This window comes from Acanthopagrus latus, chromosome 1, assembly GCF_904848185.1.
Source record: "Acanthopagrus latus isolate v.2019 chromosome 1, fAcaLat1.1, whole genome shotgun sequence".
NCBI classification, from domain to species: domain Eukaryota; kingdom Metazoa; phylum Chordata; class Actinopteri; order Spariformes; family Sparidae; genus Acanthopagrus; species Acanthopagrus latus.
In genome coordinates, this window is record NC_051039.1 from 23,131,336 (window position 1) to 23,158,289 (window position 26,954).

The following is a 26,954-nucleotide window of genomic DNA, read 5'->3' on the forward strand; positions in this document are numbered from 1 at the left end:
TTTGTGTGCATATGTATCTATATAATATGGGTATGCACTTTTTTTGGGGGGGGGGGGGGGGGCAGCAGTATAAAAACGTATTCCAGCATCCATCATAGAAGGAGATCGTATGAAAATACATTGTATTTGATCGAAACAGACGTTATATTAATTTTCTTTGGCAGGTGTCATTGGTTCAAAATAATTTTATACGCACACATATAGGTAAAGCAGATACAAACATGTAAAGTATGTTTTTGAGTTACAATGGTCAGGTGAGAATCGATCAAGTCAACAAACTCTGCTTTTTTCACCATTTTATTCATGTTAACACCAACCTCATAATAAAGCCTAAACAATCAGGCCTTCATACATTCCCCCTTTTGAACTGCACAAATCATCATGACTTACACTTAAAAATAGAGACAGTGCTTATGTATGTATATAATGTATATAAATATTACATTTATATTGATTGCCCTTACATGACTTAAAAGATAAAAAAAATGTCAGAAGGTTTCAACTACAGGATTTTCCCAAGCCCGCATGAATGCATCTTAACTGCAGCTGATCAGGACACAAATTATGATGATAATCACAAACAATCCACCAATTGGAGTGTAGTCAGATAACAGCAAAGGTTAACCACAAGTACAGAGAAATAAAAAAGGAGTGTGAGAGTGTGTGTGGTGTCCTCTGAATGCGAGAAAGGAGTGTGAGTCACCAGCAGGACAAACTTTTACAATATGTCCCTCTTCCCAGGTCCTGACCATCCAAACACCATGTTGAATGCTGATGAGCTTGTTGCCATGACGACAGGGCAGCCATAGAGGCCACGAGGTTACTCACTGCATAGGGTGATGTGGCAGGCTTGTGTGTGTGTATGTGTGTTTGAGGTGGCATGAGGTCAAAGGTTTTGGAGTGAAAGAAGGGGGTGCTGAACCTTTGCAGTTTTTGTGTTGAGGAGTGTTAAAACCAGAGTTTTGCATGTTTTAGCCCATTAACTACAAACCACATGTAATTTACGTCACAGCTCATCTTTCTGTAGTTAAGAAATGTTGATATTTTTCGAGCCAGAACGCCAAATTCACTATATTCAGTTTATGAATCATGAGGATTCGCTGCTTTTCTTCATCCCATGTGACTGAAATCTGAATACCTCTTTGGGTTTCGAAGCATCAGTCAGGCAAAATAAAACATTTGAAGCTGCTGCTTTGGGGTTTAGGAAACTGTAAGAGGTATTCTTCTATAAATCTAAATAAATCTATAAATCAAAACCATAATCAGCATAGGAATCAATATTTAAATTACATGTAGTTGCAGCCTTAAATAACAGTGTTTTCACACACTTTGAATACCAATTAGCAGTCTCTTGAAAGTTTTGCTCGAGTTCCATTGACTGAGCACTTATTTTGTCAAAGTTACATTATCTTAATCTTCAATCATTAATGCAGCACTTTTCTAACAAATCTGCACTTAAACTGCACCACAGACAAACATTAATGCAGACGTGATGTTTCATGTGATGAATACAACAACTCAGTGGGCCAAATATTTGGTTTAAACTCAAGCAAGTTTAAAGATCTCAAAATTAACGGCGACTTGAAACAGTAGGAAAAATAAATCCAATCTGAAATTGTCCTGCATGCAGTGAAAAACTGAGCGTGCACGACTTGTACAGTAGTTAAGGAGCTAAAACTTGCAAACACATTGGCTTAGTCCTTCAAGTGTCCTCCCATTAAAAGTCAAGGTTATATTATGTCGAGATAAGCTGTATCCCATCCCATCTAAAACAATATCATCTAATTGAAAGGACCATAAGAGTCGGAAGATATGTTCAGGGAGATTAAGAAAAAAAAAAAAGCGGGGGGTGGGTGACATAAAAATCAACATAGACTATGCATGGCCACATCAGGTCAACGTTAACCTGGATTATTTGCTAATGGGGTGAGGCAGTGGGTGGATTAAAGCAAACACATGATCCTCGGCTGTGTCACGTGACAAAAAAAAAAAAAAAAAACTATTAGTGGGGTTAAAAGCCATCATCCACACTGAAGAGTCAAATGAATACATACAGTAAGGCTTGTTTAAGGTTGTCTGCTACATTCTGGTCACATGCGATCAACATGGATCAACAGCATCTGCTGTCATCTGCTGTGTGGTTAGCAGGCTGTCAAACACAGAGGAAACATCTGTCCAGAGTTCGAAATAGAGTGGAGAACACACGGCAGGAGTAGGACACATTTGTCTCATTACTGTTTTTGTACATGTTGTGTTGTTGTGGCAAAATGATTAAGGTGCCAGCGCTCATCACGCATAATTAAAATGTATCAAGTTGGTCAGAATTATGTCCCTGTGACTTGAAAATGTAGCTATGAGGAATGCTAACTAAAGGATGCCTCTGACAGGGATGTCTATGAGGGAACAGAAATAGAAATGAGCAATTACCCAGCCTTACTGACACATATTGGGTTGTCTTTCTGTGGGCAGACTGTTCAGCATCTACTGTGCTGCCACTGCAGAGCTCAATGGGACAGAATCTGGTTTTGTAAACTGCATATGCCAAAATCTGTGGAAAAATAGCTGCACACTGACACAGCAACTCTTAATTATTTTCTAGTCGACAGCACAATGACTTAATATTGTTTAAGGGTGCAAAGAAAATCCGAGCGGCGCACCCTATTACTCATAACTCTGAATAATCTCTGAATATATGGGAAGGAATTAGTGTGAAGAAAGTGAAGATGAAGAAGACAACAAAGAAGAAACAGCTGATGAAGAAGAAGCAATCCTTTTGTGGAGCTTAGCTTCTGCCTCATTCACAGCACGCCGTTAACACCCCCTCTCCCCAGCCCCAAAAGCGACTCAACGTCTGATCTAGTCGTCTCCTTGGTGACACAAACACTAATCCCTCATTATGGGATGTAGGCTGTGGTGCCCCGAAGCCCCGTTTTTTTATTCCCATATCACACCACTCCAAACGGAGCAGATTACTGTAATCTGGGAACACTGGAGCAGACAGATTAGATTAAGCTCATTACACACATAAAATATGGGAAAAGGGGTTAAAAACACCTCAGTCCATTGGTTAAGCACACTTGAGAGCACGTGCACACATGGACACATGCACACACACAATTTTTGGTCATCTATGGACACCAAAAGACTGTTGAGCTGGTATCAAATGTAAAACTTTAACTCTTCTGACAAATCTTCACTAACACCTCTCAAAGGAAAGACAGGAATAAAAAAAAACAATTAACAGAGTGCAGATAAAGTCTGTAAAGCCATACTTTAGAAGCAGCTTTCTGTAGCGTTTGTCTGGTTGAAGTGCAAATAAACCCGCCTCTCTCATCTCTATTAAACACATCTTAATGCTTTGCTTTAATTCCTGTGTCCCTTTGTAGCTACAGATGTGTTCTTAATTACTGTGGCAGGCGAGTAACCACAAGTGACACAAGTTATAGGATCAATTGACAGAATCATCAGGCTGGTTCATGCAGTTGTCATGGACATGAGCAGCACAGAATCATGCTCAAGGTGCTTTAAGTACCCACTGTAGTGTTTGTATATGAGTGTGTATGAGAGAGAGATGATATAACAGTATTTCAGCCAAGTCTCGGCGCTCCTCACTCTCCTCTCATCCGGAGCGTTTCCTTTTCAGCGATTCCAGCTGGAGCAGGAAGAAAAGGAATACATACATTATTCAGACATCTGAAATTGGAAGTTTGCGTACACTCAAGCTAAATCATTAAAACTCACCTTTTAACCACTCCATAGATTTCATGTTGACATCTAAAATTTCACTGATAATTCTCTATGTCACATTTCCAATGGGTCAGAAGTTTACATGCAATACACTGACTGTGCCTTGGAAAGTGCCCAAAAATGATGTCATGATTCAGAATCTCGTGATTGGCTAATTGACCCCATCTGAGTCATCTTGAGGTGTATCCATAGATGGATTTTAATGTTTCATTCATGTGCTCCTAGGATGGTCCCAATTCCTTAGTTGGGAAGTCATTCTTTCGACCTGTGTGTTCATGTGCGTCATGTTTCTGACAATCAACCCAACGTTCACTTGTTTCAGCTTCATGTGACATCAAGTTGGCAACATGTAACAAAGTTGTTGTTGTAGTTGTTTTTCCAACTTCAGTGGGCATTCACGTGAATTTTCAATAATAAAAAACATGTTTTTCTGATAATACGTCATTAGACATTCTGAACATTAAGTAGTAATACTAATGGGCCACAGAAAGGGGATGTTTACAAGGATGAAATGTCAGGAGAGTTACAAGCACCACTGTGTCCAAATATCACCTCACAGAACGGCTAGTATAGCTCTGAATTCATCAAAATTCATCAAAATTCTTATTTTAATTAGTGTAAAACATTTCATTGTGTGTTGTTGCTACATGACTTGTCTGTGTGATGTTCAGTGATGTGATGTTTAAAGGAATTGTGAATAAGTGAGTTTAAATGTATTTGGCTTAGGTATATGTACATTTCAGGCTTCAGCTATATGTGTGAACATAATGATGCTGAAACATTTTATATACTGACAGTATGCAGCGAGCCTTACCTCACTCTCCACCAACTTCAACCTGCCCAGTACATCCTTGGCAGCGTCCTATGAAAGGAGAATTAAAGGTTTACGCAGTAAGACCCTGCATGTGTACACACACACACACACACACACACACACACACACACACACACACACACACACACACACACACACACACACACACACACACACACACACACACACACACACACACACACACACACACACACACACACCAAGTCAACAGTCAACCCTGATCCGGTACTCACCCTGTTTCCTTGGCTGGAGAATTTCTTCACAGAATCAGCAAGTCCTTGGACTAAACGCTGCAGCACATTTTCATACTCTGCAGATGTTGTGAAGTGAGATGTGGGTTATGTGCTTGAGAGGTTACAATACACGCACATGTTGGTAATGTACATAGTCGTGCGTATTCTGTGTGTGAGAGTTACCTGACAGCAGAGCAGGGGAGCCTCGCTCCAGCTGTGCTTTCTGCCACTGCAGTCTGTGGTTGACCTCCTTGTGTTGATGGATGAGGTCAGATGGTGGATCCCGTCGTGCCTTACGGTACTCTGCTATCTGAGAGACAGACGCAGTGACTGACAAGACCTTCGTGCTTTTGGGGGCCATTACAAGCATTAGAGAGGTGGATGTTGTGGACAGGCTTGGATGACACACACATGCACATACCTTTCTCTCCAGCCGCTCCCTGTCGTAGTTGAGGAGGCTGAAACTGTGGAGTTTGTACTGTGGAGGGGAGTTGCTGGGATGGCTGCTCCTACTGCTCGCTTCATGTCGGGGTTTAGACCGAGGAGATGGAGCCTGATTCAAACAAGCACACACACATTGAGACTTTGCTGAACTGACACTAGCAATATATTTTTGTTCCAATGGTGTTCGCTTTTGTTTCTCATGCATTTATAGAGCAGTTGCAGCATCATGACTGAAGGTTGGTTTCTGCTCAATGCAGAGTAGTATGTGCAACATTTTACCTTTCTTCTCTTTTTCTTTCATTGTCTGTTCTTAGTTGTTATTTTCAGTAACTGCTCTTAATTGTTGGTCTTGGTCCATAGAGAATTGTTTTATTGTTAATTGTTGTTGTTGTTGTTGTTGTCGTCATCTCCTGATACATCTGACTATCCAGTTTTTAAGATAGTACAGTTTTTCACTTGAAATGTTAAAAATGTTAAATAACAATGTCTCAAGTGCAAACCTGGCTGGCTTGAGCCTTTGTTATGAGTTTGTAAGTTCTTCCTGTGTCCTCTTAAGGAACCACACTCCAGGTCAGGTGAACTGAAAATTCACTCACCCGTTCCTTTTGTCTCTCTGGAGGAGAAAGGGAAGACACGAGATCGAGAACCAGCCACTTCTCTGTCACGGGATGGACATCAACTCCTGATAAAGGCTCTCTGATCTTCACCCTCACCTCCAATTTGCCACCTGTAGCTTTACGTCCATCCATCACCTAGAAAACACATACACAATATTCTATCTATTGTGTAACTGTCTGAATGCATTGATTTGACTTGTTTTGAATATTCACCTCGATGATCTCTCTGATGTCACAGTGGTTTTCCAGAGCCTCTAGCTTCAGCTGAGCTGTGCCCACCACTTTGTCTGTCTTAAACAGACCTCTGTAAATACAGAGAAAGAAGACAATGTAATTTACAGCATAAATCATGAAGATAAACAAAAGAGCTCCTGTCAATGCTGCCCCAAAGCTGTTGTGGTATTTACCCCTTGTGGATAATTTCAAACTTGATGCCTTTGGACTGGACGACTCGTTTGAAGCCTCGGTGGCCACGGTTGATATTAAGTTTGAACTGTTCCTTAAACTCAGGACTGCTGCTGTTCTTTACTGTGCTGGTTTTGTCCCTCTGAGCCTCCTCCTACACACACAGTGAATGCATAAACACATCTAGATATAAACAGAGTGAAACATCCATCTACTCACTGAGTGTGAAAGATTCTTACCGCACTGGGAAAAGGAAACTCAAACTTCACACTGGCATCCAGATCGTTCGGTGAGACACCTGAAGGCAGAGACGGAGGTGGGTGTGAACACACATTTGACACATTACTCCCTGGGTATGTCAAAAACGCAGACCTGCCTTCAGTACCTGAGGGAGTTGGTAGGTTGATGCCTCTGATGATGAACAGCATCAGCTCATTAGGCGTCAGGTTGGAGTGGATCCTAAAAAAACAACAAACAGGAGTCATGACCAGTCAGAAACAGCAGTCACAGACAGCATTAGTGAGAGCCAAACAATCCTGACTCTTAAATGAGTCACTGCCAGAGTCACCTCGCTGTTAGCCTAGCATGATGCTGGAGCAGAGCCAGAGTGAGGCACAGTGAGTCACTCTGACTCATCTACTGCTCAGGAAATGCAATCCTCTTGTTGTCTAAAAAAATATTGTTTTCAAAATAAACAACTGGTGTGTTCATCTAGAATCTGTAAATCAAAGACACGTTCAGTTCTAAAGCCTCTGAAAAAAAAAATGAAGTTCGGGATTAAAATGAAATGATTTTTAAATAAAATTATGACAACCCATTAATCTACTTTCAGGGACATTAATACCAGGATGGACAGCAAAAAAAAAAGAAAGAAGAGTTCCACTCACAAATCCACAGGATAACAAAAAAATCCTGTAACTGTGATGCAACGATTATGCAAGCAGAGTTAATCATTACACACAAATAAAAGCAAACGTGGGCAAACACACAACAATGCACCACCACACCCAGTAATCATTTGTGTCAGTTTTAAAATAATATAGTAGTTTTTAATGGGAGAGCCACATAGTTAATGTGGCAACAAATAAAATGGTTAGAAGCCTTCTGAACATCACACAGACAAGTCATGTAGCAACAACACACAATGAAATGTTTTACACTAATCAAAATAAGAATTTGGATGTTTTGTGCATTTAATGATAAACAGGAATTCAGAGCTATACTAGCAGTTCTGTGAGGTGATACTTGGACAGTAGTGCTTGCAACTCTCCCAAGTTGATGTTCAGGAGATAAACTGTTTATCATGTTCACCATTTAATTTAGTTTGTAAGCAAGTGTTCAGTAATTAACACAAAATAAACACCAGAGCCTGACTTAACTATTGGTCAATATAAGTCATATCACAGATACACTGATATGCGCTGTTATGATTGAATTTTTTTTTTAAAAAGAGTATAATGCAGAAAAAGATGCTTGTAGATGCTTATAAAATTCCCAGTTAAGTTTACTGTTTCATTGCACTGATAAAAGATTTGACTTAAACTTGTTGTGTCCTCGTGGAGCACATGCTATCAAAGACAATACATATTTACATAATATTATCTGTAATCTGAGTTTATTGCTCACTTGACAGCGTTGACAGTCCTCTCCTCTGTGCGGCACTTGGGGACAGGCTGGCCCTTGGCGTGGGCATTCTTCAGTGTCTCTATGTTCTTCATACACTCCTCAGACAGTCTCTCAAACCTGGGAGAGGCAGAGATGGTCTTTACACAAAAATTACAATATTTCATAATTAAACCCTCCCCCCAATCTGGTTTCCAGGCAATGACAATATTTTTCAAAGTGTATCCAAGGAAAAAGGGAGCAATGCCGACTCTTCAGGAACTCGAAAGAAAAACTGTAAGGCATGATATGTGACAAGTATGTGAAAGAAAATCTGAAGAACACATACAAAATATGCAGTGTGGTATGAAGGTCACACTGTATGCATTATGGTGATGAGCTGCTCTGTGTAAAATCAATCCGTGCATTTTCACAGTGACGACATACTCCACAACTGTGCCATGTATTATTCTCATAACACATTAAGGAGGTACTTTGCTTGTAGATTCTGTATGTAATCTAATTTTTTAAAAAAAAACTTAATTAGACAGGATTATCAAATTTAATACTTTGGGCTTTTGTAAATAATAACTGCATTTGTTATTTTTTGTTGTTTGGTAGGTTTAATGTTTCTGTCATGAGAAATAAACATTCATTTAATGATTAATGTGATAAATGTATCATCGCCCTGATGCTCAAACACCAATTACACATTTAACCAACAAAAACAACATTTTTAATTGAGTTACATATCTACTTAACTCAACTTCCAGCAGATAAGAGTAGATTATAAATTCCATCATGGCTGCAGATAACCTCTATAATAAATTTCACATATACACACATACAAAACTACAACTTAAGAATTTCTCTTACTTCAGAGCCTCAGCCACACTGCCCAGAGTTATGAACTGTTGACAGTAACCCAGACATTTCTGTAGATTCACATACAGAACAAAAGAAGGTGTGGGTAAGAAAACAGACAATAGCTAAAGACAATAAGATAGACACCAATTGAAACTTGCCACACAACAAGAAAAAGTGATGACCAATCTTTAAGGCTGTAAGCCAGTCACTGATACACATGCCCAGACCTCATGCTGCTTCCGCAAATGATCCATCAGGCCGCGGTACTGTTCGCTGGAGCGCGGGGAGAGAGGGGAGGTACGGGAGCGAGCCAGGGAATAGTCCTCCTCACTGACCGGAGCAGTGGGAATCTGACAATAAAGAAACAATTACAAATGTAGTGAAAAAGTGAAAACAAAAATGTGTGTAGGTAAGAAGGAAATAAAAACAAGAGGTTAGGGTTGCATTGCTAGCTAATTTTAACTTTGATTTTATTTTGATTCCTTTATGAGTTGCAGCACAGTTTTGAGGATGCCAGATCCAGAAAAACAGCAAATCTAATCAGCTGTTGTGTTACAGAGGCCTCTATCTGACTTGCTGTCCACTAATAATTATGAATATCTGTTTCTGAGCTTGTGTGATGTTCTGCAGACAGACACAAAGACGAACTAACAGAGGCACAAGAATAATATTTTTGGTAATTACACTGCTGCTTTGAGTCAGGCAGAAATATGTGGCTTATATGAGGCAAAGATGTTAAATGAAAGGGAGCCAATATGAAAGACAGTCATATGGGATAAGTGGCAACTCTTTGGAATATGAATAGCGGATAGACACTGAGACTACGCACATAGACTCACTCTCACTCGCACACAGGTGCCACAAACACACAGAAGGTGAGACCATGAGGATCACATAGGTGTTTTGATTTCACCCCATGTTTCCCTCCTCCAGTCCTCTATTTTTGTCATACTTTGTGTTAACACACCTCACACATTTGGTTGCTCCTTTGACGACATGCTCCATACACACGCACGCACACGCTCTGAATCGTATTCTAGGTCATTCATTTGCACATGAGATTATAATTATAACCTTGCTGATATCGACAGGCAGGCCAGACTTAGCAGCGGTGATCATGGGGTCCAGTCCCTTGGCATGTCTGAGGTGTTGTGCCGCTCCCGTCATGTCCTGCCAACAACCAAACAGCAGCAGTTCATCACTCATAACACAGCAACCCCACAGATATTCAAGACTTCAACAACACAACAGGCAGAGGCTTCTACCAAAAATACAAAGATGGCAGGGAATCTATCTACAACAAGAAAAAAAGAAAAAAGATCCACAGCTTACCTTCATCTGTTTGGAGCGCAGTGCTGCACGCAAAAAAGCCTGTCGCCTTAGCAACAGGAAATCAACTTGCTGCTGAGCTACAAGGATAATTTAGAGAAAAAGAAGTGACACAGCTGCAGGTACCACTCGAACACTTTGTGTGACACATTTTGTGTGTGCAGGCAAGCAGAGAGGTGTGCAAGTGTAGACACACCAACACTGAGAACACACCTTTAGGTCCCAGTTTTACAGCTGAGGAGCCTCCAGGAGCCTGAGGAGCTGGAGACTTTGCTTTCTGAGCGGGTGGACGCACTGCAGGCTGAGACAGAAGATATGACTTAAGGGATCATTACACAAATGCAATGATCATACATACATACAGATTATTTCTCGTATGGGTGTAACTAGTAAGAAACTGACAGAATTCAAAAGTAGCTCCAAAATTACAGTAGGCAGCAACCGCTCACTCCTGCTCCAGTACTGGACCTGATACTCTTCGCGATAGCTATCTTTTGCTGTAGCAACTAGCTGCTGTTAACAAGTAACTGTTGGCTATGGAGTTAAGTGGCCCTAAAAACTGATGTGAGTCTCCCTGATACGGCAACTGAAAACAGATAGGGACCAGACTGGGACTGAACACAGCCTCTCTACCAACAGATGTCAGTTTAAAGACAGGGGATACAGTACAGAGGTGATTTACAGTGGAGCTGACCAGGACTATGGCCCCAAGGATGAGAAAAGGCAGGGAGAAGTATGAAGCAGGAGAGGACCAAGAGAGAGTCAGGCCAAGACTGTGTTTATGAGTTTATGTTAACTTTGACTGTTTTACAATGAGTTAACAAGGTAATTACACTTGTCTTAAGTCAAAGAGAGAAACTTTAATTCAGACAGTGTGCACTTTTTTCTGTTTAGTAAGGAAAAAAGGTGTAGTTCTGTCTCCTTTCTTGACATTTTGGGAGTTTATTTTGTTTATTTATTAGACTAAGTAGCAAACTTCCCACTTTTTCATCTGTGGGGGCTGTTGGACTAGCGGGTCAAAGTGTTAGTAGACAGGATGAGCTGGGGGTAGCTTGCATTTTTAAACTCCAACAGCTTGAGAAACCTGCAAGCTTGATTAAACATTTTTAATTATTGACAACCTTATACAATTTAAAACATTACAAAGACTCCACTATTCACAGGAGAAGCTGCAAAGATTTTACCCTACTGTTTCATCCATGTGTAATCGATGCAAATCCATGATAGGTAATCTTGCACATTCCTTCTGGTCATGCAGTAAACACTCATACTGGAAAAACATGTTTTACTGTTCTACAAGTGTTCTACTTTCTACCAACAAACATGAGAAGAAGGCTATTCAATTCGTGATGGTGATTGCGAAAAAACTGATTTTACATATGTGGAAAATGGACTTTGTGCCAACATATGACTTGTGGCTGGGAGAAATGTCCAACACACAACATCTTGAGAGACTGAGGCTTTATAATGAAGATACAGGAGAGGTATGTGATAAGACATGGGACCCTGTACTGAGATCCCTTAAGGGGCAAGACTTACAAACTTTATGCTTCACTGTGCACAGATGTATATGAGTTTACGTGTACTTCATTTTATTCTTTTATCTATTCATAGATGTTCCTCTTGTCATTTGCCTTATGGTCTAACTATGACCATGGACTGATATAATAAATTTAGATGTGCTATTATCTGTATTGTATACATTTCTTTCCTATGCTCTTCTTTTCTTTTTGTCTTTCTGTCTTTTTTGAAAAATAATGAACATTTTTAAATATTGCAACAATTAAGTCTCAGCTAAATTTAAGAGTAAGTTAACAGTTCTGTAAATAAGCAAATATTCTGAGATCTAAAGCATAGGTTGACAGAATATGGAGGAGGTGCAGCAGAGAAAACAGCAATGATTCAATAACCTGCCATAGAAGCTAGCATGGCAAACAATAAGCCATTGCTAGCTTTCGTTAAAAGACAAACAAAGCAGATTCCTTGGCCGCACAAAAATAACTTGACAATTTGGTAGTGTTTTGTTGTTGTTTTTTACCCTGGCAGCCTCTTTTTGTCCATCCTCTTCTTCATCTTCTCCGTCTGCATCCTGATTAGCTATTTTCATTGCAGTTTCCAGGACACCCATGAAGTTCTGCTGACCCCCCTCTGAGCCCTGAAGTGGTGGACAGCCTAGAAAAGCAACACGGGTATGACTCACTAGAACTATATGGTACAGTGCAAGCTGCCCTGAAACACTGATGGACAAAGTCACCTGGTGGCACAGGGAGGTCCGACAAGCTTACAGGTCTTCCGGCTTTGTGAACCTTGATAGCATCCTGGTATTGCTGTGACGAAAAGAGAAGATGATTAATAATCCCATTATCTGAACGCAAGAATTACCACCTTGTGGTTGTTTGCACACGCACACGAGTAAATCTGCCACCACATCTGTCTAGACTCACATCATATACTGTATGCAAATAATTTTCGGTAAGAAACATGCAGTCTTTGACTTTTATAGAGGGGAACAGAGGACTGATAGAGGGCAATCACCTGAAAACTGTTATCTGCAAAACCACAGGGCTTGTGTTGGACTACTGTTGTATGTCTATTAGTCTATAAATTTACTAAGAGCAACAAAAAAAAGAGTACAGCTTATATGTGTTCACATGCTTGGTCGACATAGCTAATTCTGAATATAAAGAGGCTATAAATCCTAAAGCAAGAATGATTCACACAAATCTTCAACCCTACAGCTCAGAAGATCTAACCAGTCACCAGTTTAGAGTCACAAATTCAATACCTGCCCAAATGTGAAATATGGTCAAAATCTCGCCTTCTGTTCCTTAGTTATGGCGTTGAATAATGGTCAGAAAAATGTTTTTGCGGACCTTTATGATGTCACAGTGAGGGTGATCTTTGACCTTTTGGTTAGAAAATGTGATCATCATTTTATCCTTTTAGACATTTCTGTGAAATTTCGTCAAATCCTGGCTTATGGCCAAGAACATGCTTTTCTAAGGTCATGGGGTAATGTACGGAAATCCCATCAAGGCATCCCTGAGATACTGCATTCAGGAGAATGTAACAGATGATAGGTCACAGTGAAGTTGACCTTCAACCATCAAAATCCAGTCAGTTAGTCCTTGAGCCCAACTCCTCAAGGAGGTTCTGAAGTATTGAGTTCACAAGAACAGGACAAAGAGACAGACAACTGGAAGCCTTGGCTGCTGTCGGCGTGTAGGCATATAAAAGCGCAATTTTCTGCACAATTTTCCATTCCTACACCAACACTAGAGGGGTCATCCAACATACAAAGAGGCTTTCTTGCATATTAAGATAGAAAGCACAAAAAACAATACCATGCTTAAACAAAGTACAAAAGCAAAACTCCCACATGGAAATCAATGTCATCAATGTGCATCCACTCCTACAAAAGCAATATATGTGTCCCACACCCATTTTCTGCCCTTTTTTTTTTTCATGTTCTTGTTTTATCCATGTATCCTGCTTCAGCTGAATCTCCTCAATTTAGAGGTTTCCTATTTTTGGAACTGTGCCTTTCAACAATCCTCAGAGAACAAGACAGACGTTATTGCAGGTTATTCTGGCAGGTAAAACAAGCAACACTGGTAGTTACAGTCAAGACAACACAGGGTATTTCCAGTCAAAATAAAATGAGTCACACGCAAGTTATTCAGGGAAATCAGAAAAACACACCACCATATAGCAGCACAGAGCCAGGAATACAAGCTGTGTCACGAATAGCTGTGTTTTTGAGAATATCCAATCGAGTTTGATTTTGTTTCAGTTAGAAATAAAATATCAAACATGACAGTTTGGGAAAAACAAAAATGCTTTGAAAATCAACAATATTTGATCTTAGTGATGTGTACCTTGACAATGCGCTGGTGCATGCGAGCCTTGCGATCATCTCCTTTGCTCTTGGCTCCCTCTGCTGCTGATTTGTATATGTCCATCCTCTGCTGCAGGGCTTCTGCCACACTGCTGGGAGCAGGAAGTTCTTTGTATGGCACACAGACACAGACACACACACACACACACACACACACACACACACACACACACACACACACACACACACACACACACACACACACACACAAACACACACACACGTTTTAATTTTCTTTATTTTAACATGCAACAATTTTATCATATGCCCTTTGCTGCTCTAGTCAGAAGGACGGATCAGATGGGGTCTTACCAGCAGTGGCCACCTGTGTTGGTGCAGGAGCAGCGGGGGCAGCAGGTTTAGAGGAAGACTGAGGAGGAGGAGGTGCACGGTGTTCTGCTACTACCTCTCCTGCAGATGATCAGATGTTAGTTCAGGGTTAGAGATGGGCTGCTATTATTATTATTATTATTATTATTATTATTATTATTATTATTATTATTATTATTGTAGTTGTTGTGATTATCATCATTATTATCATTATTATTATTACCTTTATTTAATCAAAGCAAAAGCAAAAGAAATAAGACAAAGAAAAGTTTTAAACTTTGTAATAAATCGTGTTTACATGGTGCAATGTTCTGGGTGGCTTCCTAAGTCCAGTATTTACCCACTAAGTATCAAAAGTTAGTCTGTCCCACTCTTAAACAAAAATGATAATGTAGAAAACAATTATGAAAGAAAACAATGATATGTAAAAGTAAGTGGTGCAGTAAAAATATTGTTTATGTAAAAATGTAAATTATATAGACCAAGCACATAAACTTGTGGCACCCCTTGATTATCATAAGGTGGATTTATGTGAGACCACAACTACAGATACCCTGTATTCATTAGACACATTGTGATCATCCAAAACAAAAAAAACATAGTTTAATAACTGTCAATAGCATTTAAAAGCATTTTAAAGGTCAACACAGACAACTATAAAAAAAATCAGTGGTATGCATCTGAACCCCAAGATATGGACAGCACATTCTTTAAAATTGTTTACACTGACCAGGGGGAGGAGGCAGTGAGCTCAGGTCTACTGGTTCATCTCTGTCCATTGCCTCCACTAGCATATCCAGCTTCTGAATGAAGGGAGATCAACTCTTTTAGGATTGATTTTTTTTACATGCACACATACAAATAGATGGATTTGTGTAATAACATCAACATTGATTCAGTTACCTTGGCAGTGAGATAGTGCTGCTTAGCCAGGTCAATCTCGCCACCCTGTTTGGCATGTATGGCGGCCATCTTGTACTCCCGCTGTCTGTCCAACACTGCCTGTTTGAGCTCTGAATGGAGGGAGGGCATATGTGAGTTTCTTTTTTTGCATCAGACAAAAAATGAGAGAAAGAAGAAAATAGGAGGAAAGAAGCTGTGATTAAAAGCTCAGGAGGAGCATAATACTTGTGTGTGTTTACCTGAATGCTGTGTGTCAGGCTGGCTGGGGGTGAGTGGAGAGATGGCAGGTGTTTCTGGGGTGATAGCAACAGCTTGTTTCTGGGGTGGGGTCAGAAGCAGTGGCTTTGCATTAGGAGCTGGTGGCGGAGCCTCCCTCAGTGGTTTCTGATTTGTGGGAGGAGAAGGCATCAACTCAGGCTGAGGCAGTTCTCGCTCCTTAATCGGTTCAGACTCGGCTGTGACGTTGGCCTTTCCACCGAGAGCAACAGGAGGCGGCATCTCCTCCTCACTGACTGGTTTTCCTCTCCTGACAGATGTCAGCATGGACTGCAGTGTCTATTGTTCAAGAACAAAAATTACAGGTATAAGTTTTCAGAGAGACAAATTTACACCCTTTAACAATCTTAAGTGCAAAACCCAAATATAAGATGCTCATTTTACCTTTAACCCACGGTCATATCTTCGAACTTTACTTGTCTCCCCTGCAGCTTTGGCATTGGAAATGGCTGTCACATACATGTCAATGCGCTCCAACAGACGGGATTCCACCCCACTTGCACCACTGGGGGCAGCAGGAGGAGCAGAGTGGGATGTAACGCTCGCTTTGGCAGCAGGTGGAGTGACGGCAGGAGGAGTGGGAGCAGGAGTTTGTTCATCGTCATCGTCTAAAACCTCATTCAGTTCTGCCTGAAAAGAGACAGATAAAGATATTCAAAGCAATTTAACAAACTTAATTAAGCTTCTGGTCACCATTTTCTCAGTTAATCAAGAGAGAATTCAGTCTGTGAAATGTCAAAAAATAGTGACATATCCCATTCCGCCAGAATGAAAGCATTGTTAAGCACTAACTAATCAAAATTATTACAAATTACTTTTCTCTCAACTAATCAATGCATCCACTAACTGTTTCATCTTAAAAGGGTGAAAACTGTATGGGTGTGTTACCAGAAGATCCTCATCGTCCAAATCATCATCCCCCATTTCCTCATCATCCAGATCCTTCATACAAAGAGCTGCCATTCGCTCTATTTCCGCCATTGCAACAGGAGCTGAATTGACAGAACATCATAAACAGCATTTAAGCACAAGCACTCATCAGGCAGAAAGAGGAAAACTGTGCTTCACACTGGAAGACATCTACACATGACATGGGTGGAAAGAAATGACTATTTTCTCACTTTTGCCTTCACTTTTCCTCCCTTGTGATCTCCCCCCTCCTCCTCCGCCTCCCACCAGGTTCAGCAGCTCTGCCTCCAGCTCGTCATCATTTCCCTCATCATTCATCCCTCCGTCCGGGGACAGGTCAAGGAGCAGCCCCATCTGAGACACAGCGAGACACACGCAAGGAAAGACAGGGAGAGAGCTGCTGAATCGTACCTGTTGTTGACATATTAACAGCAGGTTTCATTAACACATGTCATTATCAGACATGATGGTGGTTACCTGTTTGGCTCGCGCTGCCCCTTGACCCCGGGGAGGGGGGTTCCGACTGCGACTCATGGGCTCTGCCTACCTAAAATTTAACGAGGGATTAAAAGAGTGGAGCCAATGAAAAGAGGGAGAGAGGTTATGTACGTGTCGATAAATGACAGTAGCCACTGTAAGTGCGCATGTATAGACTTCAACAGCAGTCACTTTGTGCCATTTTCTATAATATCTTAAACTGTTCCGTGCGCCTTGTATCGAGCTACGATCTACACTCGTGTAAGCTAACAGCTAAAACAATATACAATTACATTTTAACATAGCTAATGAATATACAGGCACGCTATTTACCTGGTCACTTTCACGTAACGTGTTGTTAGGTTTACAGCTCGTAGGGTCGGTGATCTGTGTCCGATAACTGTTCAGAAGCAAGAAGAGAGAAGACGGAACATATGTAGGCAGGCCGGTGTATTTCAATGTTTAGTTGGAGCTTTCAAAACAAGAACGGCAAGCTGTGGAATTTACTTCCTATATTGCGTCTCCAATGGCAACGCACACCGCGCTTTACGGCTCGACGAAACCATTACTAACGTAAAACACCGACGGCGGTGGCAGGTGGGTGGGTGTGTGACCGCGGGAGAAAATATGAGTCGACAATTTGTCACCGTCTACTAACTACTGCGAATTAACTTAATCCGCAGACATTATTATTTGAACAGTAACGTACACTTAGCACCCATGTCATATATCCTACAGTCTTCTCTCACTCAGTGTAACTGTGTTGATGTTAGCTAGCTGCCCACTAAATACATTGACTGCTCTGAGAAAAAAAAATCATTATAAACTCATTAGTTGGCTATAACGCTAAGCTAACCTTCGACTCTCCTAGATACAGTAACACGGTATTAATGGACTATATTTTTTTCACATTTCATCCATGTTGTCAAATCTTTCATTAATTTATCTTGTTTGTTTTTGTTTTCTTTAGGAAGAGGAGATGGCCAAAGGAAAGGCAAAGAACAACAGTAGTGGTAAAGGAGATACTCTTGCTCCGTAATATGGGCTAACTACAGTGTGTTCACTGGTGAACAGAAATAAAATAATGATATGATTATTTGATATTTTTAGATAGACCCCAGCTAAATGGCAGGATCCTACTCAGTATACAGTTGCTTGTCTTTATCAGCAATCAGTGACTAATCACTTTTAGAAATACACGACATGGATTTTTTACTTTTTTCTTTTCTTTTCTTTTTTTTTTTACCCGAATTGGTAACCAATATTAACCTGCTTCTCCTGGACCCATAAGTTAACCGATATTTTCACAGTTTTATATAAATAAATAAAAAGATCATAATAGTTTTTAGGTTCAATTCTGATGGCAGTACAAAAATTAAATATTGACATATCAGCTATGCAGATATACACACAGTTCTTGCATTTATTACTCAAATGTGCTAATGAAATACTGCAAAAATATTTAATGGATATTTGGTATTTTACAGTTTAACAATTAACTTTATTTTCTTAAATGACAGCAGTGAAGACAGTAAACTTAAACTTGAAATGTAATAATTATAAAACCCTAACCCTTTAAAATAAAAAGTTTTCATATCAGCTGATGTTGAAAACATATAGACCGATATCGATATATCTGGGATAGGCTAATAAATTAATAAATAAAGGCCAATAAATATAACGATATATCTGTTGGGCCAACGCATGAGGGTTTGACAGGCTAAGATGTAGTGTGCAAAGATGGATAATTTAATATTCCACAGCTCTAATAACATTTGTTGTGTTTAAACTGGTAGACATTTCTCTCTTCTCTTAACTCATGGGAAACATGTATTGCGGATTTCAATCAAATGTGTTTGGCTCTCTACATTGCATGAAATTTACACAAGTGCAGCAATTTAATGTCACAACCGTGTGCTGAGCTTCTTCTTCTTCTTCTTCTTCTTCTTCATATCTTTATTGGTGAGTTGCAGTTCAACCTTCAAGGTGCATTATACCACCTTGGTGTGAGTAGATACAGCGCTTGTTAAGTCACTTAACACAATTTGGCATCATATCATTGGCTCTATTTATCAGCAATAAATTCACAGAAATTGATATGTAGCACATAACACAAATTTCCCATGATTGTGCAGATATATATTGTGCATCCATACTCAGCTGAAGTGTTAATCATCTACAGTGATGTGTTTAAATAATTGAGTTGGTTCTTGTTGTGTTAAGACAGCTTAGCTCCACCACAGCCTCGGTCACTTAGGTCAAGGAAGAGAGAGTATCCAAGTGAGGAAATATCTGAGACTGATGATGTTCAGGCTCCTCTCCATCATCAGGTATTTTAAGTGATTAAAACAGAGCCTACTTATACTTCTTAATCAAGCCAAATTGTTAATGAGTCGTTTGTTTATTTGTTTCAGGACACTGAAAGAACCAATTCAGCAGAGGATGCCAAACTGCTACAGTGCGAGCAGTTCCCTCTGCAGGAATCTACTATGACTTCAGCTCAACAGCATCAGGCAGCAGAGCAGTCATGTTTCATCAAACAACATCCTGCCACCGAAGAAGAAAATGTGGAAGCAACAAATGATAAAGCTACCGAAGCAAAAAAAGAGACTACTGTCACCAATCCCAACAATGATTCTGAGCCGCTGGGCTTTAGAGAACAGACTGATGATGATGCCAACCGGAGTGGGACAGACATGGAGAAAATAACCACAGAGGAATGTAACAGGTCACAGTCTCAAACATGCACCGATCAACTCCAGTTCCTCTTGCCAACCTCTGAAGAGGGTGACGTGTCCCTTGCAGCTGTTCTGGAGAAGCATCTAGGATCGAAGGAGAACTCGCAGATAAGGCAAGAAAGCAGCCCTGAGGAACAAAGCAGTGTGTACGTGAATGATGTGAAGGAGGTCACAAAGGAGGCACCGGCAAAAAAGAAGCGACGCATGGGTATGTGTGGTCTGACAGAGAAGGAGCGGAGTCATTTTCTTCAGACACAAAAGCGTGAAAATGGGCAGAACGGACTGGACAGAGCTGAGAAGCAGATTTGTAATAACAGTGCTGACCTTGTGGCTCACGAAGATATTAAATCTGCACCCCATTTACCCTCGCCACTATCCATCTCAGGAAGCAGCGTCACAGAGCAGAAGGAGGCAGAGAAAACACTTCAGTCCAGTCACTGTGGAGAACATGACAGGTCAGAATATTGTAGTGAAGCATCTAAACTATGCTTTAAATATCTTACATTTTTAATTTCTAACTTTAATGTCTGCATTACTGTGACAAGATCCAATGTTAGACAGAGCTACTCAAGTATGATTAAAAGACGGTGACATAGTATGTACTCAGATGTACGCATTTTAACTGTAGTCACTGACACTGCCTCAGTAATAACGTAATTTCGAATATAATCAATTATTAATACGCTCTAAACAATTACAATAAGTAGAGTGAGTGTGGTTTGTTACTTCCCACTTGATGATAACATTGTCAACACACAGGGCAGAAAAAGAGGTCCATACTGCTGTCACTACATCAGATGGAACTAGTGCTGAGTGTGAATCAGGCTGCTCAAAGCACAAGAGTTGCGAGACTGAAAGAGGCCCAAGAGCTCCTTGTCTGGAACAACCTGGTGACATGAAGTCAGATCAGCCCGCAGAAGAGGAGGTTTGGGGGAGCCAAGAGAAGCAGGAACAATCAGCTAAGAGTATGGCTGAAAAACCTCAGGAGCAAATGAAAGACGGAGGAGATGGGTCAGCATTACTGGACCAAAGTCCTGACGTCAGTTTTTACTGTAATCCAACACAAAACGATGAACGTGAAGACCAGGATGCAATCGAGGCTGCCCCTCCGCAGGTGAATAGTATGACCAAGACAAGAGATGAGAGAAAAGAAGAGCTGACTTGTGATGCTGGGGATGGTGACCGTGCTGAAGCAGGTGCTGCATCCACACACTCCGTGTCTGGAGGATTCAACGGGGGCTCAGTGGAGCTCTGCCAGGCTGGAGTGTCACCCGGTGGCTCAGAGAGGAAAGACAGCGTGAGTGGTGATATGAGAACTAAAAAAAGTGTTTAGTGAGGCTCAAAGCATCAAGTTTGTGTTGAGGAAGTCAGTGCTGTTGATTGAAATCACAGGTCATTTTATCTTCATGTGTTAAATGTTGCGGTGTTGCTCAAGAATTAGTTTCTTCATTGATGTAATTGTTGTGCAATTTCAATGACTAATACATCAGCAAGATAAACTAGTGCTGAAACAGTTCATCAATAAGGGAGTCAACAAATGATTAATCTATAATTGTAGTTCTTTCAGTCATTTATCAAAAGAAAATACCAGTATTTACACCAGTTCCAGTCCCTCAGGTGTTAGGATTTGCTGCCCTTCTTTGTTTTATTATTTATTTATCATTGTAAATTGAATCATGGCTGGGCAAGATATCCATAGTATATTGTTACCAAGTTATGAGACTATATATCATCTCCGATTTTGGACATCAGTATATTGTAATACGGCATAATTGTTGTCTTTTCCTGATTTTTAAAGGCTGCACTACAGTAAAATGTGACACAATGTGTGAAAGTGACTTGGTCCTTCATCTGGTCAAAGATATTGTGATATTTGTTTTTGTCCCCCAGGCTTAGCATTTATGATTCTCAGGAGATTCATTTTAAATTCAAAACATAAATATCAGGATTTACTATTTTAAGGCCCTAAGTTGATAACATTTGTCTTTTGGACTGTTTATGATTCTCTGAACTTGTGTTGGGTGTTTCTTTTTACTCTTTTCTATAACAATAAATAGACTGAACACTTTTTAAAAAAATCCCTACCTACAGAAAAATTCAGATTGAAATTGATTGTTCAGGTGCATCACCTATTAAATGAATATAATAAGTATGTAAGACAAAATACTGCAAGGTCATTTACTGTGTTCTGAAATGTTTGATTTTGTTGCACACAGTGTGATCCTGATGATGAACCTGGTGCGGGTCTTTCTACTGTGAGCGCCGAGCAGCCTCAGACTAAGGACACCATGGACCTGATTGGCTCTTTGTACTTGGATTACGTGTCGGATTCTCAGCTGAACACCATTGCTCTGATGTAAGGACGTCAGGAAGGGGGTCTGTTTGTTACTGACGCGTCTCTATGACCGACGATACTAGACCATCACTGAGAGGATTGGCTATTTCTATGGTGTTTTTCTTAATGTTTTCCACAAGTTTGGATTTTGAGAATTTAAATTATTTGTGTGGTGGTGTGCTGAGGATGAATTAATAAGTCATGGCCTGAGGAAAGAAGCTGCTCTGTAGTCTGATGGTACGGTGGTGGTGCTCATACCGCTTTTGTCCACAGGGGCTGTCAGAGTCAACCATAAATAGTTCTTGTAGCTGTTTCAAGCTCTCTTGCAAGATAAACAAACTCAAATTCAGTATTTGCTACAAGCTTGCACTGCTGTTTTTTTTGTTGTTTTTTTTACCAATGCAACGTTTAACTCTCTCCCCATCCAGTGAGGAGGAGGTGATGGAGCGGGATGAAGACCGTGTTTCCCCAGAGTGTCATGATGCTACAGACCTGATCTGTGGGCTCATCAGAGAACTCTCCTCTCTAAAGTTAGTAAATGCTTCTCTATTTTGTGTATATCTCGGTTATGTATTTTTCAAATCCTTTTGTAGTCCTATGTAGTCTTTCTTGTAACCACCTGCTTCCAGTTCCTGCTCTTCCCTCCTCTTCAAAATATCATTGGTCCGTTTCATCCTGCTCACACTCCCATCTCTGTGCTCTACTTGGCTGGAGGGTGTGGTCCACTCTGACAGCTTCAAACTGCTTGGTACCTTTTGCCAGGACCACTTTTCAGGTCAAACTTTGAATGGTTACAGCTAGAGCTACAAGTTTGGTGGAAATTAAATACTGTAACTCTTCAAATCATATTGTTCAGTTGGCTGATTGGTGAGTGACAACTTAACGCCTTGTGTTTCAATGCAAATCAAATATACCTACTGGTACAAATAAAGTTAGCTGAACCACATCTACATGAGGACAAATAAGGACATGTTACTGTGTGAACATGTGCTGTCCAAAGTAATGGAAAAGTGATTTTCTGACCTGGGAAATTCATGTTAATGCCCTCTAAAGCAACTACTTGTACAATAAGTCTTGTTTTTTTTTGGTTCATGAGTTGACGTCACATGACGCTGAATCATGGCTGAAGTAAACACTGGGTTGAGACTTTTACCAAAAGACATACATTGTATGATCATTTCATCATTACCTTTGCGCTTCCTTGTTGCTTAAAGAACGACTTCTCAACTCGGAAAATTGAAGCATCTGAGGAGCACTTAAATGCAGCATTAGACTGAGACATCCACGTGATCTGAAGGGCCACTTATAGGGCAATATAGTCATTTTTGGTTGGACAAGTTTTTAGAGGATGGGATTAAAACATTATAATATGAAGTAGTTAATCACAAGGTTGCCTCAATTAATCTCAACTGAACCTGCACTGAGCCACTCAGCACACACTGTTCTCCCTACATCATTGAGTTTTCTTCTGTCCCATCCTTCACTTCACATATTCAACCTGCATCAATCTGTTCAATCTAATGTCAAACTGAAATCTGATAGAAAAGTTATTGAATTGTTGTTGATCATTCTTACTGACCTTGATATTGTGTTTATGCATCAATGAACATTTGAGCCAACAGGATGCCACTAGCAGCGTTTTTTCCTACCATTGTAAGACTTTCATTTCATTTATAATTTTGGTTGTGTGCTTTCATACATGCCAGTGTCTGAATATTATACATTAATTGCTCTTCAAAAGGGTATACTAGTATTATTATGCTATTATATTATCAGCATTAAATGGCCTTATAATGATGAAATATATTTGTGACCGTGTATCATGTAACAAAAACTAGTGATGGTGACAGGACTGATTTAATAATGAAGCTGGCTGACAGATTTTCTCCTCTGGTTGCTTTTTTCCCCAGCCAAAAGGTCATGGCCACTCACAGAGAGTTGGAGAACCTGCGCCGCAGCAGTAAAACATCAAGGAGCTCAAAACTTTGAGGATTTCAAGTCCCTGCCACCCTGATCTTACAGTCGCCCCTCTGGTTTGTGGGTAATGACGGCACTCCAAACGTTTAAATGTGTCACAATGAATACATGTTCACTCTTTTTGCATCTTCAACTGCTTTAGTGGCTTAGTTGTTTCGGTTCGCCTCAAATAAAGCTGGCTGTTGTTTATTCAGTCAGTACTATGAGTATTTTTCTGTATCGCCTGATTAGTGGCCAGTTTTTAATTCTGTCAAACTACAGATTTGGGGAGTGAAGACCAAAAAAATTAATTAATTAATTAATTAATAAATACACAGATGTAGTCAGTTTAGACATTTATATACTTATGGCACACAAAATTTTCCACACAGAAATATGTTCACACAATTTTTTCCACAAAGTCAGAAGATCTGGAATGGCATCACAGAAGAGCCACATACACAGTTTTCAAAATAAACAAGCTTAGAAAACAGGTACTTACACCTCAGAACTAGAACAGGTCACTCATGTTTCTAAAAAGTTAAAATGCTGACATGGTCACATGATGTTTACTTGCTGTAATAAAATTATCACTTATGACTTCTTATGGTTTGATAGTGTTCTGATCCTTCAATGCATGGACTGGAGATATGGAACTGGACATCACACGGCCACGTTTTAAAATATGTGAAACAAACATACATTTTTCTTAGAAACATATCTTTTTTATATATACACTTTTCCTCCCAAACAGACCAGGCAGTCGTTATTTTAAATAATATACAAATCCAAGCACCGAACGGACGCTGGGGGTAAGGCGGACAAACAGAGCAGCTGGAAAAATAACTCCAATCAGCGTCAGAGAGAAGGTCACACAGCAAACGTGCCAAAGCATGCGAACGAAAACCACACACAAAAGCAAAAAGACACGCGTGTCTACAAACAGAAATCACACACTTAAAAGGAAGACGAAGCTTTATCTGCCTGTTTGCTACCCGCTACCTGCTACCTCAGCGTCTGGACTTGGCGTACACGGAGCTGTACGCGCTGTCCACCCTCGGGCAGAAGCGCTTGGTGTGAGCTCTGGCTCCCGTGGCTCCGCACAGAGGGCACACATACTGCCGCAGGTAGGGACACAGAACATCTCCAGTCTGGTTCTTGAGCCAGTGGGATCCGTAGACCTGCTCGGACTCCCCGTTGTGCTTGCAGAAACTGCAGAACATGCGCTCAGGGGACGGGGGCAACGCTGATGAATCCGATGTTTTGAATCGAGCGGCCCTCTTGCGCTCTTTCGGCCCGTGAGAGCCAGCAGACCTCGGTACCTGCTTCAAATCCGCCCCTTTTTTTGCGCCAGCAGAGAATGAGGCTGAGGGGTGGCGTGAAGCATCAAGTGGAGGCTGATGAGCCGGAAGGCTTGGCACTGAGGACTCACCTGGCAGGTGTGGCGAACACTCTGCGCCGAGGTCGCCATTGTGGCAACCTGCGTCAATGCGCACAGACAGCAGCACCTCGCACAGGTCATCGGGATCAGGGTGCGGAGCTTTGGGGGCCGGCAGTGGGCACTCCTCAGTGGCGGTGCTCCGGCCCAAGATCTGTTTGATTGTGTCCGACAATCCTATGTAGTCTCTCCAAGGCTGGAAACTTTTGCTGTCGGACTCCATGAAATGCGGCAGGTGATGAAAGAGTTCCCAAACCATGCCGCTCATTCTCGCTCCTTCTCGGCAAAATGTTCTCCCTGCGTGCCAGAGCCGCTCTCAGAGAGATGATGGCGCTGTTGACTTTGTAATAACGATTCGGTCAGCAGAGACACGCCGTCAAAGCCCACGGACAAAGTTTCGATTTATGATTGAAGTGGTGATTAGATGCGCAGTCCCCTCAGTGCCTGCAGCCAATCACATGAGCTGATGCGTCACACGTGCTTAAATTCTTTCCAATTAGAGCTGAGTGATGCCACGCAGCCTCCTCGTGCGCAGCAGCTAGTCTCCAATGTCATAGTTAAGGGACTGTTCCTACTTCTAGATATAGCCTTGACTATATGCAAAACAATCCTTCACTTTTTCATAAAAGCATGAAACTGGGTGCAACTGTACAGTGTGAGACCCTGAACATTTTTCAGATATGGAGCCATTGCAAAAATGTCATGTGGCAGCCATGGCAGCCATTTTACTTTCTGCCACATGTGAATAAGGTTTTTTGCATCACAGCTCCTGCACCAAACATGATAGCAGAGCGAAGAAGAATAACAGATCCCATGTACGACATCATAAATTGCTCTGGTGAAGAGGTAGTGGTGAGGAGGGTGAAACCAGAGACCACCTTGTGATGGGAACACAGCTGGCATGATGCTCATGACCGTGTTGACCCTTGAGTACTCAGTAGTCATTACTACATCATCACATGAGTTTTCTGTAATCACAGGTCAGACCACACCCATCTTCAAACTCAGCCTTCATTTTGACTTCAACTACACACCTGTAAGGTTTCATGACTCCATCTTGAACAGTTATGGTGCTATCATGTTAAAAAAAATGTCTTCACAGACAGACAGATCACCTGGCAAAGTACTCAAACAGCTTCTGTGATTGGTTCCCACCACAATAGGTGTCCAGGACCACACATCGCCATATTGTCACGCACATACACACACGCAAGGAGCCATGCCATGAAGCCATTTAGTATCCAATATGAACTTGGCAACTTAGCGGAAAGCAACTACAAACACCTTTAATTCTCTGTTGGTTCTGGCCCCTCTGGAGTGTTTGAGCACACCCTCCTCATGTCCTTAATAGAATAGAATAGAATTACTTTATTGACCCCAGACTGGGAAATTATTTTGTCACAGCAGCAGTGGGTCCACAAAAAATAAAGAAAAAGAAAAACACTCTGTACATAACATAAATAGAAAGCAGGATATGTACAATGTATATACACAGTGCAAACTATACTATAAACAATAATAGTCTGTATAGCTGTACAAAAAATAAACAGTTCAAATGAATGTGCAATAACAGAACCAAAATGTACATATGAGTGTGCAATAATAGAACCACAGG

The 26,954-nt window shown here is 40.8% G+C and overlaps 3 protein-coding genes across 6 annotated transcripts; 1 reads left to right on the forward strand and 2 right to left on the reverse strand.

Annotated features, from left to right (window-relative positions):
- Window positions 1-279: 279 nt before the first annotated feature.
- On the reverse strand, window positions 280-17,345 carry cc2d1a (coiled-coil and C2 domain containing 1A). Its single transcript, XM_037095284.1, has 28 exons — window positions 17,206-17,345; window positions 16,873-16,942; window positions 16,608-16,749; window positions 16,375-16,478; window positions 15,871-16,116; window positions 15,450-15,765; window positions 15,211-15,320; window positions 15,038-15,110; window positions 14,290-14,388; window positions 13,958-14,085; window positions 12,334-12,406; window positions 12,118-12,251; window positions 10,293-10,380; window positions 10,083-10,159; window positions 9,825-9,920; window positions 8,978-9,100; window positions 8,760-8,818; window positions 7,908-8,024; window positions 6,667-6,740; window positions 6,521-6,579; window positions 6,284-6,435; window positions 6,090-6,180; window positions 5,856-6,011; window positions 5,237-5,368; window positions 4,999-5,125; window positions 4,816-4,892; window positions 4,562-4,609; window positions 280-3,652 (listed from the first exon to the last, which is right to left on the reverse strand). The coding sequence occupies exons 2-28, from the start codon at window positions 16,927-16,929 to the stop codon at window positions 3,620-3,622; spliced, it is 2,991 nt and encodes a 996-aa protein (XP_036951179.1). The 5' UTR covers window positions 16,930-16,942; window positions 17,206-17,345; the 3' UTR covers window positions 280-3,619.
- Window positions 17,000-24,501, forward strand: LOC119018676. 4 transcript variants are annotated; one of them, XM_037096567.1, is made up of 8 exons: window positions 17,000-17,029; window positions 17,843-17,885; window positions 19,096-19,202; window positions 19,287-20,065; window positions 20,370-20,907; window positions 21,827-21,966; window positions 22,374-22,475; window positions 23,856-24,501. In XM_037096567.1, the coding sequence occupies exons 1-8, from the start codon at window positions 17,015-17,017 to the stop codon at window positions 23,932-23,934; spliced, it is 1,803 nt and encodes a 600-aa protein (XP_036952462.1). In that variant the 5' UTR covers window positions 17,000-17,014; the 3' UTR covers window positions 23,935-24,501. The 4 variants fall into 4 exon arrangements, with proteins under 4 accessions (XP_036952462.1, XP_036952627.1, XP_036952546.1 ...); XM_037096732.1 differs by lacking the exon at window positions 17,000-17,029 and adding an exon at window positions 17,330-17,469; XM_037096651.1 differs by lacking the exon at window positions 17,000-17,029 and adding an exon at window positions 17,476-17,756.
- On the reverse strand, window positions 24,245-25,788 carry nanos3 (nanos homolog 3). The gene has a single exon (XM_037097562.1). It carries the CDS (start codon window positions 25,605-25,607, stop codon window positions 24,912-24,914), a length of 696 nt encoding a protein of 231 aa, XP_036953457.1. The 5' UTR covers window positions 25,608-25,788; the 3' UTR covers window positions 24,245-24,911.
- Window positions 25,789-26,954: the final 1,166 nt, after the last annotated feature.

What these genes read in the sequence shown, in the direction of transcription:
- nanos3 (XM_037097562.1), bottom strand. Translation starts at nt 25,607, where the DNA reads ATGAGCGGCATGGTTTGGGAACTCTTTCATCACCTGCCGCATTTCATG.
- cc2d1a (XM_037095284.1), bottom strand. Translation starts at nt 16,929, where the DNA reads ATGAGTCGCAGTCGGAACCCCCCTCCCCGGGGTCAAGGGGCAGCGCGA. An exon ending in GCCTGACACACAGCATTCAG is followed by an intron (nt 15,321 to 15,449) that starts GTAAACACACAC and finishes CCCTCCATTCAG; the next exon opens with AGCTCAAACAGGCAGTGTTG. An exon ending in AGTTTCCTTTTCCCAGTGCG is followed by an intron (nt 6,436 to 6,520) that starts GTAAGAATCTTT and finishes CTGTGTGTGTAG; the next exon opens with GAGGAGGCTCAGAGGGACAA.
- LOC119018676 (XM_037096567.1), top strand. An exon ending in CTGAACACCATTGCTCTGAT is followed by an intron (nt 21,967 to 22,373) that starts GTAAGGACGTCA and finishes CTCCCCATCCAG; the next exon opens with TGAGGAGGAGGTGATGGAGC. An exon ending in AGAGAACTCTCCTCTCTAAA is followed by an intron (nt 22,476 to 23,855) that starts GTTAGTAAATGC and finishes TTTTTTCCCCAG; the next exon opens with CCAAAAGGTCATGGCCACTC.